This window comes from Myiozetetes cayanensis, unplaced genomic scaffold, assembly GCF_022539395.1.
Source record: "Myiozetetes cayanensis isolate MyiCay16 unplaced genomic scaffold, myiCay2020 scf15, whole genome shotgun sequence".
NCBI lineage: Eukaryota > Metazoa > Chordata > Aves > Passeriformes > Tyrannidae > Myiozetetes > Myiozetetes cayanensis.
The window spans coordinates 7,822,723-7,841,359 of record NW_026087159.1 but is presented as its reverse complement, the minus strand read 5'-3'; the positions used below and the strand labels follow the sequence as shown (position 1 = coordinate 7,841,359).

General features: G+C 42.8%; 2 protein-coding genes across 4 annotated transcripts in view; one reads left to right on the top strand and one right to left on the bottom strand.

Annotated features, from left to right (window-relative positions):
* Positions 1–1,113: 1,113 nt before the first annotated feature.
* On the bottom strand, positions 1,114–7,463 carry PGRMC1 (progesterone receptor membrane component 1). The gene is made up of 3 exons (XM_050310362.1): positions 7,097–7,463; positions 5,137–5,292; positions 1,114–3,057 (listed from the first exon to the last, which is right to left on the bottom strand). Exons 1-3 carry the CDS (start codon positions 7,413–7,415, stop codon positions 2,957–2,959), a joined length of 576 nt encoding a protein of 191 aa, XP_050166319.1. The 5' UTR covers positions 7,416–7,463; the 3' UTR covers positions 1,114–2,956.
* A 5,841-nt stretch (positions 7,464–13,304) lies between these two features.
* Positions 13,305–18,637, top strand: part of KIAA1210 (KIAA1210 ortholog) — a 53,566-nt gene continuing 48,233 nt past the window's right edge. The window contains exon 1 of one of the 3 annotated variants that reach the window (XM_050310269.1): positions 13,305–13,531. In XM_050310269.1, the coding sequence (XP_050166226.1) occupies positions 13,419–13,531 (113 nt within the window). In that variant the 5' untranslated portion in view covers positions 13,305–13,418. Of the gene's footprint in view, positions 13,546–18,637 lie in introns of all 3 variants that reach the window. The other 2 variants (XM_050310265.1, XM_050310268.1) reach the window with 2 other exon arrangements.

The following is an 18,637-nucleotide window of genomic DNA, read 5'->3' as shown; positions in this document are numbered from 1 at the left end:
AAAGTTACAGAATGTTTTGACAATTAGAACAATTATTAGGTTAAAATATGCATTCAAGGCAGCATTTATATAGTTCAGCAGTGGAAATGCAGAACACCTTTCAGTTCAAGCCTGGTGTGTGCTGTTGTTCTTTTTAGGGAAACAGTTTACTCTGACAGACACCTATGAATTAGGGCCCTGAGACTGCAGGCCTTGCCATCAAATCTGACTTTTTGTACAGAACTAATGCAAATGCCTCTTCATAGAGTTGGTAGTCCTCTCAGGGAAGTTGGTTGAACAAGGCTTTGTTACTGAAAATACGTGACCTGTGGGTTGTACCTTGTGCTGAACACTGAAGTCAGAATCCTAAAGGCTGGTTTTAAAGCAGAAATACACAAAGCCCATTATTACATGAGTCCATCTGCTTGAAATACAATACAGCAATTATGACATAAAGCCCTTTCTTCTTAATCCAGGGGTTCCAGGCAATGCATAGAAATGCCTCACCTTTTGTAAAGGCCCTTACATAACTCTCAACAGAAGCATTTGTTACTGAACTTTTGTTTAGCTGAAACAGCAGGAATTAAGAGCTAATAGTGGTGTTTAAGAGCAGGCAGAATCCAGATAAAAGAATATCTGAATTTTACAAAGCAGCTGACAGTATGACAGAACTGGTTGGAAATGAGATGCTATTCATTTGTTTTGATTTGTCCTGGAGCTCCTTGAGTATTCCTTTATGACACTCCTAACAGGTTTTCGACACTTCAGATGAGGGAGACTGGTGACAGTCTCTGCACTTAGTGTGTCATCATGTCCTACCTGGTTAATGTACAGCCTGATAAGCTGCCTGGCATGGTTCTTTTTGTATAGTCATTGCTGCCAGTCACTGTTGAAGGAAGGGATCAAGTTGCAAGACCTGGTCAGGTCTTTTGCAACAGCAAAGCATATTGTACAACATGAACATGTTGTCTATTTAATATTCTGCTAAAGTTATGCTACACAGAACTGCATTTACTGGCATTTGGTTAGAACATATACTCATCTATGTGTTGGATAACTAAGACATTGGAGAAAAACATTAGAGGAGGGTTAAGAGTCACATGTGGTTGCAGTTAATAAAAACAAACACCACCATTATGCAAGAGTATTTTATTTTCTGCCTTAAACAAATAAAAACACATTTCCAATTTGAGGTAAACCATTAGTAGTAGTTTGCAAAGAGTATAAATGTCTCTAAAAATAAAACAGCAACACAAAGGTCATGACAGGATTTATGTTTGTCTCTAGACCTTCATTAGGTAGTTCATACAGTACCACTTTATTCATGCTGTCAAACAATCGTGCTCTTCATTGGAAGGCCCAGTGCAACCAATAGAAAATGTCAGGACAGTGTCTGGACTGAGGGAAAGTCACTTGTTCTCACCACAGATGGTATCAGACACTTTTACCACGTTGTGTCAACTTGTTTATGAAAGCTGCTATTGTGCAATGCACTCTACTTCTGAACACTTCTGCCTAGTCTACACCTTCCCACTCAGGACTCAGTTCATCATTTTGGTCGTGCTGCCAAATTGAAATGACCAGACAGCCAAGCCAGAGAAATGAAATAGAGGGAACTATACCAGACAGGCACCCTGGGATATTCTGCACCAGCAGAATCACCTGAACACAAAAAACATTCACAGGTGATCAGCAAATCATTATTGATCTTTATGAGAAAGTTTTACAGAAGTATTTTGGATGATGATGGAGCACATTTACATTTTTCCTTGGTCAGATTCATTTACCCAGCCTCTTTGGTAAGGAGGCAGGTCACACAGTAATTAAGCACAGATGTGAGCCAAGAGAGCAAGTAAGTAAAAAGCAACTCAAAGGTCACGTCCCCAGGTATACCATTGCTGGTTATCAGTGAGATTGTGCCATTTCTTCTAATGGCAAAGTTCCAAAGCGACAGGGGCCTCAGCACAGAATCGCTTACACCGTGTTATTTCATTGTGTACAGGAAACTTGTGTGAGTTACACTGACCAGGAACATTTTTCTACTGGTTAAAGCTGCATATACAAGAGCACTTGTTAATTATGCCGTACAAGCAACTTTTGTGGGTTTTTTAAGCATAGGAATCAAGAGCAGATGATCTTCCATATTTAATGTAATTTTATTAAAATTAACAGAAGAGTTTTACTAAGAAAATTGAATGAACAGCAGTCTAGTGCAGTCACACTTCATGGTGTACCTCTAGGGATGCCTAGTTCCACTCAGTATCTAAACCTTTGTAACACTTCAGATGCGAACGAAGTATATTAATCCACGCAGAATTATGCATGTTGAATACAGCAAGTATTCATCAGTCCTTATTAATTTTAAAGTATCTAAAACTGATTTAACCTCTGAAAAATTCTTGATCTTTTTTAAAAGCAAGGTAGTGTTTCACCTGTAAACCACTAACACAACCCTTAAAAGCCAAATTATATAATATTGAATTACGTTGCACAACAAATGAGTGCAGTGTTTTGTGGACAAATAAAATATAGTCCCTTTTCTAGAGGAACTACAACCCAAGGGCCACACACTGCAGAAGTTAAAACAAAAGAAGATGTAGTGGAATTTGTGTTGCATAAATGAAGTTACTCAAGTTTGTGTCCACAGTGGTAGGTTGTTAATGAAAAACTGGATTTCGACCTACTCTGCACTAAATGGTGATAGCAGAAAAACAGGAATAGTCCTTTATTGCCAAAATTGCAGTTTACTTTTGCAGAGATATTTGTTGTGCACACTTCTGATTATGTGGGTTTAAAGGAAGACAGACCTTCAGTAGTTTACCACTGAATTTGAGAAGGAAAACGTTGAAGAGAAACAATTCACTGTAACTCTTGGACCTTTTGTAAGCATTGCTGCTGCTGCACCTTGTTAAACAGAAGTGGAATGTTACAAATGATCCTTTACCATTCAAACACAGATTGTTCCTCACTGCGCTTTCTACTCTTTCTTTGCACTCTGGGCATCTTTTTCTTCTTCATCAGAGTACACAGTGGGTTCCTCCCCCTCCTTCAGCAGCTTACCAACATGATGATACTTAACTGGGGAGAAAAAAAAAAGAATCCAAGTAATTATTCTGCCCTGAAGATGTACCTTTTTAAACTCTGTGTTCTGAATTAATAAAATGCCTACTATTATAATAACTCTGAGCAACTTGTTCCCAACACTGTGGGGAAGGAGGAGAGTAAAAATCAACTACGTGAATTACTATTAACGTTGTAGTAAGTGAAAGAATCATGCCAAGTGAATGTAATTCTCATTCTATTGCCTAAGCCAAAAGATGAATGAATGTAAAGACAAAAAACAGAATCTTGGATTAGATTATTTCTCTTGCCAGTGTCAAAGGTGGTTTTTCAACCAGTGGTACTGTCAGAGTACTTACATCACATATTAAACACACACATACATATGTGCATATGCACAACATATACACGGCTTTGAAGGGTTTTTATTTTTTGTAATGTGTGTCGAAAATATCCAATAGGACAGAAGGGAGATCCTTTCTCTCAAAGATAAAGATGGATCTGTTATCCAATTATGTGATTAAGCCTCTTGATTTATTTTATATCTCATTCTGAACATGTAAAACCACCGAGATCGTGTACATGAAAGAACTGAGAGCTATACTGCGTTGCCTGTCTGTCGACTTCAACAAAGCAAAAGATGCCCCTGATGACAGGTATCTTGGCCTAGCACTGTTGTTATAATTTATAAGAATTGAAAGCAACTAATTGGCATATTTAATAGAAACCCAGTAATAAAAAGAGTGCAGTTCACTGTCAGTCCTGATGCTCAACTCTTGTAAAGGTACATTGAAATGCTAGTTTAGGTCAGATATTTGGTAGCATAGTTCTGGTTTCTGCTACATGCTTGTTAGCAAAATAAAACAGCCATTCAGTGTGGCATGATTAACAGTCTTGATTAAGACAGGAAGAGAGCCAAAATAGTAGGGGCACATCAGGTCAGGACTGAGATGTTCTAATGACATGATGTGGAGGAAAACTCCACTGTAGCCAGTTATAGTAAATCTTGGAACACTAGATTTAAAAACAAAACACATTTGATTTCCACTGTACTACTATGCAGTATGTGCAATTTCCCTCATGGGTATAGACATATAAATTCATCAGGACAAGCAACTGACATATTTATTTTTTGTCTTATATGAATAGAAATAATTGCCCTGGTGTTCACTCACTTAAAAGGCATCACGAGATATGGAGAAATTATTTTTCATCAACAAGATATGCAATAGGAGGGGAAAAAAATCATACTAGTGGGCAAACCCTGGTACAAGGTCAGCACAGCAACTTCCATAAAACTGTGGTTTGAAGTGGGTTTTGAGCAACAAATGGAGACACATGACACAAACCAGTCAGAATTGCTTTTAGTACTAAGCATAAAACAAGGCTACTATGAAAGTGATTTCCTTTGGTTAATTTTAGAACAAACATCTCAATTGTGAAAGTTGCCTTTTTTTCTCTGGCCATCACTGGCACAGTACACACCAGGCAGCTTGCAAGCATAGGGGGGACATTTGCCCATTTTCCTGATCACTTCCTGAGGGAGAAAGTCAACTGAATACAGTTGTCATGAATCTGCTACAGTCACCAGCAAGGCTATGCAGAATAACTTACTGAGAGTAAAAAAAGTTCTTTCAAGAGCTCCAAGGGGAAAAGGCCTAGTTTAAACAGTCTTCAAAAACACTAAAACCCAAGAAGGAATAATTCAAACGTTACTGTTGTTTCTGAGAATCTGAATGGGACATAAGCTTCATTTTTTCAGAGCATTCTATTACTCTCTATAGAAGGGGTCTCGACTTTATAAAAAACATGGTCTTTATTTCCATATGTCATCTACTTTTTGGGTGGCCTTATAGATCTTACCCTGTGATAGAGTGCTTGTATCTTTGCTACTGTTCAGTAGGGAACAGAGGGAAGGAGAATGCAGGAGAACCTGACATTTCTCTCAATTCTAAGTAGCAGTAATTCTAGTAACATTAAACCAAGGTATTAATTTCCAGACTGATGCTTCCAGCTGGTAACAGCCTTTTAACCATTGCTTCCCCTCTTACACCACCAGTAACTGACTTCTTTGTAAATAGGTTTAAAATTGCTTACAAGTGAATTGTGACTCCCAGTCCCTCAAGGTCTCTTGCTGTGTAGCGTTGAGGTCAGACAGGTCATCGTACTCATCCCTCAGTGCCTCCTTATCCAGGCAGAAAGTGGCAAGACCTCGGGAGGCATCTCTTCCAGCAAAAATGCCATATGGGCCCTCTTAAAACAAAAACATAAGCTGCATTATTACAGAGATAATGGATGCTGCGTGATCTTCGTGGATCAGAGTCCCCAGACTAAAACAGATAAAAGAGTTCCTACCCTGACCTGTGGGTCAGAGGTGCCTCGAGCTTCTGAAGTGTTTTTAAGTTTTATGCTACTTGGTAATAAGGGAAAACAGAGGAAGAGGGCAAGAAACAAAACAATGGGAAAAAGATGCTGAGTTTGCTAAACCACAGTAGTGCATGGCACATACAGACAGGGTAAGGATAAGCACCACCTGGGAAGCACATTGTCAGAACGAGGAACAGAGGAAGGATTTTTAAGTCAGGTGAAATGAAAGTTTTCTCAGAGATGCTCCTGACTTAAAGAGATGAAAGGATGATTTGACAGAAAAACTAGTGCAGATACCAGAAATTACTAACTTGGAAAAAACATCTATTGAAACTTTCAAAATGTGAGATGAACTCAAATTATCAAAACATGCAACTCACAGAACATCAGTGATACCAAGACAGACTCTTGATAAACTTCAGTAATGATTAACTTGCTTGCATGACAAGCCAAAATTTGAGATACTGCATGTTGCAACTACACATTCAAAGTTCTTCTTAAGGGAGCTTAAGTAAGTTAGATGTGAATGCTGGTTACTCTAGAGCACATGCCATCTTCCACTCCTCCCAAAGCATGCTTTTTCCTAAATTTCTCAAAAGAATCTTATGTTTCCATTACAATGAAAACCAAACTAGCCAGACACTGTGGTGAACCATTCAGCAGTTACCAAATTAGATCCAAGGGGCAGCTTTTACTGTTGGTCAGGGAAGGCAGCATCCAAAGCATGGACTTTAAGTGGTTTTTAGTTTGCACAAATACAAAACTGCATATCTAACTCATCTGTGCATATCATCTTGACTGCTGCAGAATGCAAAGTTACAGTCTGGCATCATTCAGTGACAGTCTCCAGTCTATGTCTGCACCAAAAGTATAACTGATAACAGTTACAAATACATTGTGTGTCCTGCACTATTCTCCTTGTCTCTAAGTAGCACTGCAGCTCTCAGCTGTCTGGACAGCTCAGGAGTGGTTATGCCAGACAGGTCCTGGTACAAATCAGCAAGCCTGAGTGAGGCTAACAGGCAGCCTCTGTTAAAAATAAACCCCCATGCCCACGTGGAGGCGATTAAACTCTTGTACCTGGGTGCACATACTCCAACCCTCCTCATCACTGGCTGCTCTACGAACATAGGTTATTCAATCTTTGCACGTTTGAACTATGCTCCTGGTAGGAATCTGCTTAATCTAAATTGGTACGTATTTAGTATAAATATTATGCAATAGAGTGATGTCCACTAAAAGTTGGGAAGGGAATGTAAACACCAAAAGAACACTTGGCTTCTGCCGCCTGGCATCGGGCAAAGGCATCCCAGGCCGACGAAGCCGCCCAACCCCTTACGGTACATGTAACCTGCCATGGGCAAACACACGGAATAATGAAGCAACGCAAGGTCGCAAAGCCGGAGTTTCTGCACCACCGAGGCCCGACCCTGGAGCCCGGGCGGCAGCGCTAACCTTGCCCTCCGCCTCTCCGGGAGGTGCGCGCACCCTTCCCGGCTCCGAGCCAGCCGTGCCCTTCCCAAATCTCCCGATCGGGAGCCGGGCCGGGATGCGGGGCCAGGCAGGAGCGCGGAGCGCGCTGACCCCGCACCGAGGGAACGCGTCCCGGCAGCACCGGCCCCTCCCCGCCCCGCGCTCCCCGCACAACCGGGCGGCCGCGCCGGGCCCGCCCCGCTGCCCCGGCCCTCACCGGGCCCGTAGAACTTCCTGGCGCGGGTCACGTCGAAGACTTTGCCGTTGACGGCCATGAGGATGCGCGGGTCGCTGACGCCGTCGAAGGGCCGCAGCTGCGCCAGGGTGAAGTCGCGGCGCTTCATCTTGGGCAGCGGCGGCGGCTCCGCCTCGCCCGCGGGTGCCGCGGGCCGCTCGCCCCGCAGGATCTGGTAGAGCAGGAAAAGGCAGAGGCCCAGCAGGCTCAGGTTGAGCGGGGAGCCCACGATCTCCAGCAGGAGCCCGCCGGCCTCGCCCGCCGCCTCCTCGCCGGCCACCGCCGCCTCCTCGCGGGCCATGGCGCCGGGAACGCTGCGGTTCGGCGGCTCTGGGAGCGCGGGGCGGCGGCTCCGAGCGCAGCCGGCCCGGCGGGGCCGAGGGGCGGTGGGAGGGGAGAGGAGGGAGGAGCGGCGGGCGGGCGGTGCCGCCCCCGGGCGGGCAGGGTTCGGTGCCCTTCGCCGGCGCTAGGCGGTGGTGCTGGCCCGGGATGGCGAGCGCTGTCCGGGACACCGCGCAGCTGAGCCCGGGGCGGCCCCGCCGGCCGCTGGTCCCCCCCGAGGCAGCGGGTCAGGCCAGGCCGCCGCGGTGGCGGCTCCGTGGAACGTGGTTCCACGGCTCACGCTTCCATAGAAATTCCGGAAAAAAGACCCCTCTGGGTTGCGTTAGACCCCTGTCAGAGCTGTCGCGCTGGGCTCTGGGAGCCGCCGGGCCCTTCGGGATGGAGGACGGAGGATGAAGGATGGGGGTTGGATCAGGGTCTGCTCGGTGGTGCCCAACAATAGGACAAGAGGCAGTAGACAGAAACAGAGGCACAGGAAGTTCCACCTGAGCATGAGGAAGAACTTTACCATGCGTGTGACCACACGCTGGAACAGATTGCCCAGAAAGAGAGTGTGGAGTCCCCCTCTCTGGAGGACTGTCTGGACACAGTCCTGTGCAATGTGCTCTGGGATGAGCCTGCAGTTGAGCAGAGAGGTTGGAGCGGATGACCCACTGTGGTTCCCTTCCAACTGGTCCCGTTCAGCGATTCTGTGATTCCCTACAGTCACTCCATCTGTGCCAGGGCACATCTTCACATTCCTGGCAGAGCAGTGACTTTTTGAAGTGCTCTCTAGGAATGGTGCCAAAATCAAGGTAGGAGAAAAGGGAGGAAAATACCAAACTTCTTGGGTTTTGTCATTCAGGTAATAACCCCGCCCCACCCAAAACTACAAAAGCAGCAGCCACGATGTATTATTGTAACATGGAAAAGAAGAGTGTCCTGTTGTGGAATTCTTTATTCAGGCTTCTTCTCAGTGTAGATTTTGATGAAGTAAAACTTAAGCTGAAGGAAGCACTAACTGGATATGTCCACCTGATACAGTGTTCAGATGGAGCAACTGGAGCCCTGAATACATCTGGTATCTGCTGTCAGAAATCAGAAATGATGTTTTGGGTCTCTGCAAATTGTATCCTCACTATCCTTCAAAAAGAACACAACCAAATACCCTGCCAGAATATTGTTATTCCCTCTACACAAGTCAGTAACATCACTCGGGGTACGTGTAGAGAAGACTTGTAGCATACTGACCTTGATCACAGAATCATTAACGTTGGGAAATACCTCTAAGATTGTCGAGTCCAGCTGTTAACCTGATCTTGCATTATAGCTTGGCAGGTGGCTCAGTATCACTGCTTCAGTGGGAGGAGGCAGATTTACTGAACCTAGCATTGGTGTATTTGTTTATAGAAAATCAAAAGCAGTGCATTTAATTTACTTTCTAATTCTGAGTGTTAGAAACATTTTAACTCTGTGGGCCATAGGAGATACTGATAAAGTTTTGCCTTTTGGGATACACTCAAAACCTCTGAGCACTAAGGCATTTAAACACGTTGGCTCTTGCAAAGGAGGGTGTTTGGTTCCATCTGCTGTCTCTTTTGGGAAGCTCCTTGTTTTATTGATCAGCACTTGAACTTTAATCTGTCCTTTCATAGTATACACTGACTTTTGCTTCCACCTGCTGTGTAACTTGAAAAACTCCTTGTTTCATTGATCTGATGACTGAGATTTGTACTCTTTAATAAAGTAGCTCTGAATTTTGGCCCTATTTTGTATACTAGAGAAATCTCTGAAACATCAGAATTATTCAAACTAGCAGCTGTGTTACCTAGTTAATTCTGCTCAGTGTAGACATGACACTATTACACTTCATTGTGTTTTAGGAATAGATGTAGAAAAACCCCAGAAATTTTGGTGGAAGATTTTTCTTTCATTTTTTTACAACACGTTTTGATCAAAAGCGAGGAAAAAACCCCCAGACTCCAAAACAACACCAGCCCTGAATTTGACCTTGAACCAGACACTGAAGTCAGGGAAAAAGAAGCTTTGTTTATGCCTAGTATCCTAGAGAAACCATCCAAGAACAGTTCATTCTTAGATAAAGAAAGGCCAGGAAACATTGCCAAGATTGATAGAATCTCAAGTTATCTGCCACACGAGCACTGTTACTGCAAGTTACAGCGGCCCAACTTCCAGCTCTTTTTTTGCCTTGCAGCATATAAAAAAATATTCATATGCCTAAGAATGCATCTTAAAAAAAAAATAGGAACAGACATTTAGAAATAAGTGGATATGAATAAAATTATGATACATCAGTCAGGATTATCTAAATTCATTAACCCTTTGCTGTACCGTTCTCTCTAGCAAGCCTATGTGTCAATTCCTTTAAACAGCTCCTAGTCAGAGAAGAATTGACCCCAGCTCTAGTTAAGTACCACAGGCATTAGCTGTGTTCCCACACAGGTTTTCCTCTGCATTCGATAGACAACAATAACTTCCTCCTTGAAACCATTCTGTTAACACCTATGATACAGCAGTTCTAGTAAAATGCTGAAGTGTTTGAAGAAAACATTGGAACTCAGACAACTATCATGTCCTTGCAAATCAGAGTAGTTCAATCAGTTTTAAAATGTTCCCACTTGTATTTTCTATAAGCAGCATAAATCTGTTAGAGATGAAGGAAAATTAGCTCTACTACACCTAAGCATTCTTCTTACTGCTCTATTTCCACTTTGGAACTTGTCTGGTAGATGTAATGCATCTTTTAGAGCATATGTAATGCTTCTAAACAAAGTGTGCTTTGCCTAGGTTGCCCATGGTACATTTTATCTTGGCAAAGTACCTGGGGACCATTGTTGCCAAGCTGGTTTTGGGCCTCACGTTCTCTCGTCGTTCCTTTGGAAGCCCTTCACAGAAATTCCTTTCTCTGAATTACCTGATTGATGATCTTAATTTAAACTATGACTGCAAGAAAGTTTTCTGAAGTTTGCAAAGATACCAATGCCTAATTTGATTCCCAGAGCTGCTGGTCACCTGGAACTATTGCTGGCTTTCACTCAACCTGCAAGGACCCAGGGTTTCTGAAGTAGAGATCTTAGTCTTTGAAATTACTGAGAACTGGTGACAAATAAAACCACTGGCAAGTTAGATCTTTGCTGCCCAGACTAAAGGCTGATTTGTAGCTCCCACTTGAGAATTTGAGAGACTTCAGGAACGTGCTGTAGGATTGCAACACAAACAGCTCGTGACACCAAGTAGTCATAGAAAGGCAGTTTTTGCCTTGAGGTCCGATGGCCTCTTGGAACCTGTTGACTTCTCTAAGTAAAGAAGTTAAAAAGCAAGATTAAATGTGCCTTACAAAGACACCAGGAAATCAAACCTTCTAGGGAGACAACATCTTATATGAAACCATCCAATATTTTTACGTAGGCAAGCTCTATCTTGTCTGACTAGTTTGGTGTAATATGGGTATTACATCTTCCTCTTTTTTCCCCCTCTGTTCCCTACCCTCAGTAATAATTTAACTTACTAACAAGGAAAAAGAAAGGAAAGATGAGATGGGGTAATCTCACACTTCTTTTACTGACTAGGGCCTACCTATGCCAAGGAAGCAGAATCCCTCCCTAAACTGCAGAGGTCCTGTAGGTCAAATGTACTAATGCTGGCAGCAGGCACTATATATGAAGTGGGTCTGTTCCAGGTGCAGAGCAGCTACCTGACCTAGGAACGCCCTGAATTACTTCTAGTCCTCAGATCAAAAGCAGCTACCACCTTTCTGATGGACTTTTTTTTTTTTTTTTTAGTTTTTATTTCCATCTCCACTACATTTATGTTTCTTTTTTCAGTTGCCTCTTCTTTCTAGCTGTGCTCTCCATCCAGCTAAGTGCGAGAAGAAAGGACTGTGCAATGTGAAGATGACACTATGCTGAAGCCTATCAAGAGCCTGTCATTCCTGCAGATATATGTGTGCACATCTGCAGCATAAAATAGCTCCAGATGGGAATTTTTACCAAGTTTTAGAAAAGGTGTTGGAGAAGGGGATTGGAAATGTGGAGACTGCTCATGCTGGAGGATTACTTTCCTCAGAAATACACTGTTGTGAGCTTGCACCTAAAATCTTTCCCCCACCAGCCTCATCTTCCCCCTTGCTTGCTTGTCTTTTAGGCTGCCAGGACTAAGGGTGTTGATTCAGTCATGTCAAACAGGACTGACAGTCACTGTGACAAGAAAGCTTGCTTGGTCAATATGTACAGCAAGTACACTAGGAAGTTTTAGAGATGTCTTTTAACTGTAGATGAAAATCTAGGTGTGAATTCTCAGTATTGTCTCTTTTTTTGAAAGGCAGCAGATGTAAAAAAAAATCTGCACAAGCTGCAGATACTTCTGGAAGAGGCAAGGAAAAGAGAAAACACAAATCCACATGTGATTCTTGCAAAGTAAGAGGTTCAGTATCCCTAGAAAGCACACTGATTTACACTGAAAGAGTAAATAAAATCCCTGACTTCCTGAAAATAACAACTTGGATTTGCTTACAGATCTGATGAGCCAGAATTATTTTATGTATCAGAAATAACTGGATGACATGAAGGAAACTTTGTGTATTCCCAGATCAAGTCAAACCAGTAGCACTGTTAGAGAGAGTAGGAAATGTTACCTCTGCTCCGTTAGTTTTGGATAGGGAAATGGTATTCATTGCTTGTACACGTGTTCTTCACAAGGACCAATTTTTACTTACACTTACTTTTCTTTTTTTTTACTCACATTTACTTTTCACTTTGGAATACATGAGCCGTCTTCACTCGTGCCACTATGTCCCTGAAGTAGGGCCTGTTACTTCTCTGCCACTGGGATGCAGTGCCAGTTCTGCTGCAGAGCAGATCAGTCTGTTTCAGTGGGAATTGGCAATCAGCTTCAGCATTAATAGAGTCTTTCAGACTCTGGACATCTTTCAGACCCTCAAAGTCACCCCACAGCCTGAGCCATGTTACCCGTGTTACTTTGCTGAGAAGATGCTTGCACTCACGCCCTGAACCCTCCAGGCAATGTCCTGAATGGCATCTTAGGTCAAGCTTAATGTTTTCCCAAGCCATTGTGTCTCAAGAGATGGGCCCCAGAACTGCCACTACCATCACATGAAGCTGAGTCAGGGGAGGTTTAGGTTGGGTATCAGGAAAAGGTTTTCCACCCAGAGGGTGATTAAGCATCGGAACAGGCTCCTCAGGGAAGTGGTCACCAAACCTGTCTGAGTTCAAGCAGTGTTTGGACAATGCTCTCAGATGTTGAGGTGTCTCGTGTAGGGCCAGGAGTTGATCTCGATGGTCCTGATGGGTCCCTTCCAACTCAGGATATTCTGTGATTCTATGACTCTATGATCGTGCTGTGGCTGTGCCTTCATAGCTGAATTATTACAGGTCTCTCAGGCTGGAGTCTGTAAGATTTCATGGACAACAAACACGCTGGAATCCCAGGAAACCTTGAAGGTAGCACAGTCTTCCCATCCCACAAAGGCGTGAGAAAGGAGACAAAATTCCTGCAGTGAACGTGTCAGGTGTTCTCCGACTCCCCGCGCAGGTTTCGGGCAGAGGCGGGGGTCGGACCGGCCGCAGGGGTGTCCGTGCTGCTCCCACGGGCCCCCGGCAGTAAGACGGTGTCGGGAGGTGGGGCGGGTGCCCGGTGCCCGCGGGGCGGGGCCGCCCGGGGCGGCGGGCGCGGAGCGGCGCGGGGAGCGCGGGCGGTGAGTGGCGGCGGGGACCGGCACCGGGAGGACGGGCAGGCAGGGGCCACTGGGAGGGAGGGGCACGGCCCCGGCCCCCGGCACGGGAAGGGCTCCTGCCGCTGCTCCCGCCCGCCCGGTGCTGGGGGAGCTCCTCGGTTGCGCCGGGCTTTGCACACCAGGAGCCCTGGGCAGCTTTGGGATAACCCTGGCGGGTGTTCCGTGGCGGAGGCGAGCGGCGTGAGGTCTCCGTGAGGATTCTTTTTTCCGATGCTGTATCCACCGGCTCCCGGCTCCCGAACGCTCCACGGGCATCCTCGTCCCGAACTTACAGACTCGCAGGCTTCCAGTGTCGGATCTCCACACTTTATGCTCCAAACCAGGTTTTTAACCCCACGTTAGTTAGCTGCAGTAGTTATGGTTGTTAATACGATCTGGAGTTTGTCTCTTGCAGCGTTAGTGGAATTGCTGGAATTGGCGGCTGCCTCCCAGGAGTGAAGTCTTAGCATAGGTGTGGGCACTGGGAGAATCCATGTGGTCTCAGAGCTAGTATGCAGGAGTGACGTGAGAGAAGTAGTAAAGGATCAGATCCATGAGCTGTAGTAGATGAAAAGACACCCACTGTGTAATTTCTTCCATGATTATTTTGGTGAGACGTTCCATAGCTTGATCTTACAAACAGCTGTATGCAAGAGTAAAGCTTTAATGACTGATGAATTTCCTATGATAACTATCCTTGTACAAGTCAGTGTGGCTCATGTAAGGGCAAGTGCTTTCATCCAGGTAACAATCTGCAGGCAGAGTATGAGCACAAAATATCCAAGAACCCCAGCAAAATATTTCTGGTCTTTTCCATAGTGTAGTCCAACTCCTCTCTTGAAAACTGAGGAGTTTCTCATTTAAAATGTCCCTTTTCCCAGGCAATTTGAAGTATACTGTTAGGAACCTTCAAAACAGAAAAGCAAGTTTGGTGGCATTATCTTTTATTAACAGCTTCACCATTGTGAGTTTCCTCTTTCTCTCACACTATATAATAGAAGATAGTTAGGACTCCAATACAGTGAAAATTAATCCAGTGATTTCATGAGCATGGAATTACTTTTTGCACTGTTTGATCAGTTGTTTATAGTTTGGACTTTTAGCTATATGATATACAGACTACATTGCTAGTGCTTCAGGCCAATTCCTGAAGACCACTGCATCTGGAAATTTACATTGACTTAGTGAAATTGCTCATCTGTTTCTAATCAATGTCAGCAGATGACTTATCACAAGATGAACACAGCTGCAATTCTCCAGCTGAGCTCCTACATATAATAAGAAAATGCAACCCTGTTGCCCAGGTAGGGTGTGAGGTTTACAAGGATTCCAGTACTGCCCAGTCCTACAGAGAATTTTGGTCCATATCTGCAAAACTAAAAGTTTACTTGGTTCTTACTCGTTATAGTATAAGAAAGTGCAAAGCACTTCTTCTTACCTTGGTCTTTATGATTGACTCAAGTTTAGGTTATATGTAGATGTATGCATTTAGGTATGTATAAAAATGCCTTTTCTAGTATGCAAAACCAAGTTGCTTGGATGTTACATGAACCAAAAGTAAACTCCTCCTTTTGTTTTAGGTCATTGTGAGTTGGAAGACATTTCCACTTAAGGTGTTTGTTTATGGTTTTACCAAAGATTTGATGGAAGTTTTCTGAAAATGAAATGTCACAGATTCCTGTGACCACAGTGATGGAGACATGCCCAGTGCAGATTTGATGACTCAAACTTCTTTGTCCTTTGGAACCCACAGCACAGGGTTTTTTTTGCTTTATTCAGAAATTTGGGAACTAAATCCCCTCTTAGGCTTCTTTTTAGTTTTTCTGGGATCCATGAAGTGCAGACTTAGCCAGCAAAAGTTAAATTTTACCACGACAGAAGATTTACTGGCATTGGCTTCTGTTTCAAAGTTAGTATTTGTGTCCACTTGTAATGTTTCTCAAGTTACCAGTCAGAGAATTTGCTACTGGCAAATGCACAGCTATGTTTTCTTTTATCAGAAGATGTATGGCAGTCAGAGAAGAAGCAAGAAATTGTACTTGATCCAAAGACCTGCTTAATACAGGGCCATTAATTTATATTTTAAATAAATTTATTTAGACATCAATGGTTACTTAGAGTATTTCACAAGAAAGCACTCGCTGCAAGTGTAAATATTGGGATCGTGCATAAGCCTTAAGAGAAGGGCTAAGATGTTACTCAATTTTGAGCAGCTGTGAAAATGGGCACTCAGGAACACTATTTTGTGTATGTGGCAATCTGAAACATTTAATACAAACAAACAAACACATCTTTAGTTGTTCCTGCTTAATCTCTGCTAAAATCCACTATGGCTTTGACCAGAATGCTTACTGTATCTGATGCTGTTGACGTGTGCCAGACATTCATTCATATGTATTTATTTACTTATAAGAAGTCCCTATGTAAATGAAAAGGAAGTACACATGGTTTAGCAAACTGGGGAGCTGATTTTTTTTTCCCCTGAGGATTTTCAGTAATCCTTATGTTTGTACTGTGGACAGTGTGCGTGGTGTGGTTGGTCTCAATATCTTTAGTTATGTAACATAAACATCAAGCTGTGCTGTAAGTCAAACAGGGGACAAAGCAGTGTGACTGTAGTCTCTGTGGTACATCAGACTGCAGGCTGACACGATGATGGGAAGAGCTGAGTTCAGTGGAAAGACTGTCATTGATTTTAATGAGCTCTGGATATGGCCCAAACTCAAGAATCGGTGGCTTGGCTTCATTGGAATGCCACCAGCATCATGTTGAGTCATGTGTGCATAGATACATATACATCCTCTTAAAGTTTAAAATAGCTTTCCAAAGGAGTGCCAATGCCACAAGCAAAGATACCATTTGTATTTCATCATTTTCTTCTAAATGAATTCAAACACACTGCATGAGATTTTGGTACTTGACACCGGGTTTAGTGGAAATGCAGTTCTGTCCCCTCATCATTCTCTCAGATGTGTTTCTATGACAGTTCTGTCTGTTTAAGGTCAATCTATTGTGTAGTTTAAGCATAGAGCTACCTAGATTTCTCTCCATGTAGAGAGGTTTATCTCCATATCTTCAGTTGACAGCTTGTGTGCGCATGGAAGGAGTGCTACAGGTTAGAACTTGAAACCACCTTTTTGGCGAGCAGCACTGAGATTTGCAGCTGATGTTATTAACAAGGATTGTTTTAACTACTATGCTTCCCTCACTCCTGCTGACTATTGCAGTTCCCCCCAAATCCCATGAGATCTCATCAGGTCATAGCTCACACAGCCAAGTGATCGTGCAAGACTGACCATTCTTCTGAGCAAACAAAACCAGGCAAAACTGTCAGAATACATGCCCAGCCACAAAGCTTGAAAGCAGAATCTTTAACGATTCAGAAACTGAAAATGAAGAGAACACCAAATATTATTTCCAATACACCTGCTTGTTTAAGCCATCACATAGTTTTGCTGACTCAGGAATGCTGAATTTTGGGTGGCTGCACTATTCTAAGCTCTTAAAACCATAGGAAGCAATGAGGATCTTATTTCATAGCTTCTGTTGATATTTCTGCTTTAAAGCCTGTCAGGAAAAATGGAAGTTAGTGTACATACTTGTTTTGCTTACAACTTTGACACTGTCTTAGGGCTGACCTGAGCAAAATGGAATGTCAAGGAGTCACATAGCCAATCCTGCTTTCACTGCCACTCTTTGGCTTTTCATCTGCTGTTCCACCCTTTCTTCTTTCTGCTGAACATGCATTTCTTAGATTCAAATGACATTTGCCAGTAAAAGAGGCTGCCATTATTCATAGGAGTCTGTTAAATATTATTGCTACAATTTGCCAGAAAATGTTATAGTAGCTTGTGGTCAAGTGTCTCATTTCCTTTCTCCCAGTTAATGCTTTATAAGATTGTTTTGTATTCCACTAGGTTACAAGGGAAGGATACCTGCTAGCACAAAAGGGGTTAATGCTCATGTGTTTGGTTGGGTCTTTGCTATTTTGAGTGCCAAGACTCTTTTTTACTCTTTTTTTTTTTTTTTTTTTTTTTAAGTAAGATTCCTAGCTTAGCAGGTTTGGAGCTGCAGCCCTTGCAGTGCGATGTGGGGACATTTGTCTCTCCCTGGATCTTGGTATCTGGCAAACCAGCATCTTTTCCCAGTCCTGTGGCACGTGACTGCAGGCAGATAAAAGGGGTCTAAGGTGCTTCCTCACAGTGTCAGGATAAATTTTATCCCATTGCTCAAGAAGCTGTTTGTGTATTTCTAAGCCCTGGTAATGACAAGAGAGGGAAGGTTTAGAGAAGATGCATCCTCTGATCCTGTTTTTCAAAGCAGTGTCAGGATTTCTGAGCTTTTCTGAATTTACCCTTTTTTTTTTAATATGATACATTTCATTATCTCAGCAAGAGGAAGTGAAAGGACGAGTGAAAGCAAGCAGGAGAGGCAGGCAGTGTGGTTTACTTGACATTTGAGAAATGATCTAAGAGCTTCTCTACAAATTTAAACCATAAACCCTTAATATAATTACCCAGAAACATGCTAGAAGCAGGGAGTGTTTATGAATGGTGCTTGCCTGATTTTCTTGCTTGTTCAATCTACATGTTGTATTCGAGTGTGCCTTCAAATGATATAACACCTCATAGGAACTTGTGGATTTATGTCATTGGCTTTAAATCTGAATCAAAAAGAGGGAGATGTCAACACAATTTTATAGAGAATGGGGCATAGAAATCCTCCCTTGCATTAGGAGACTAAACTCAGATGGCAATACCATTTAAGAATTGCCTTGTGTACAATAGCAATGACAATTTTTTCCAAAATCCCTAGTTCTTTGTTTGTAGGTGTCTTAAGAAAGACCTTATTTACAGATGCATAAAGCTTTAATTTTTAAAAGATTTTTGTCCTTTGAAAGCGACATAGCAGGCAGCACATCAAAGTAAATTTCAAAGCCACAGTGCAACATTTGCGTGCTCTTGAAAGTTCAAGAGCAGTACAGTGAACAGAAGAACACGAGATTGTTTATATATCTGTTGTTAACTACCAGCATGTACTTCTTTAAGCATTTGGTTTTTTATTGCTTATTTTCTTTTTTTGACTCTATCTTTCATGCACTATCACTGTGCTGACAGAAGAGTGGATTTAATGAGATGAACTCCTGAAGCTGTGGGCTCTGCAATAATTAAAAGCGATATCTTATTGTATAAGAAAATACATTAAAATGGAAAGGTTCTTACAATAAATCAGCTTAAAGCAAGAAAGCTGAGTCAAGGAAAGACTATCATTTACCTCAGTTCTTGGTTTAGTTGATTTGTAAAGCTTCCAGGCTATGCAAAAGTCTTTGTATTATATTTTTAGTGCATCAAAACATAAAATCATGTTAAATACAGGAAAGAGGAAAAAAAACCACAAGCAAACAAGCCATTAGTATTGTGATGAGTCTGAATAAACTACGTTACAACAAT

What these genes read in the sequence shown, in the direction of transcription:
- PGRMC1 (XM_050310362.1), bottom strand. Translation starts at nt 7,415, where the DNA reads ATGGCCCGCGAGGAGGCGGCGGTGGCCGGCGAGGAGGCGGCGGGCGAG. An exon ending in CAGGAAGTTCTACGGGCCCG is followed by an intron (nt 5,293 to 7,096) that starts GTGAGGGCCGGG and finishes TTTTGTTTTAAG; the next exon opens with AGGGCCCATATGGCATTTTT. An exon ending in CTGGGAGTCACAATTCACTT is followed by an intron (nt 3,058 to 5,136) that starts GTAAGCAATTTT and finishes TTTTCTCCCCAG; the next exon opens with TTAAGTATCATCATGTTGGT.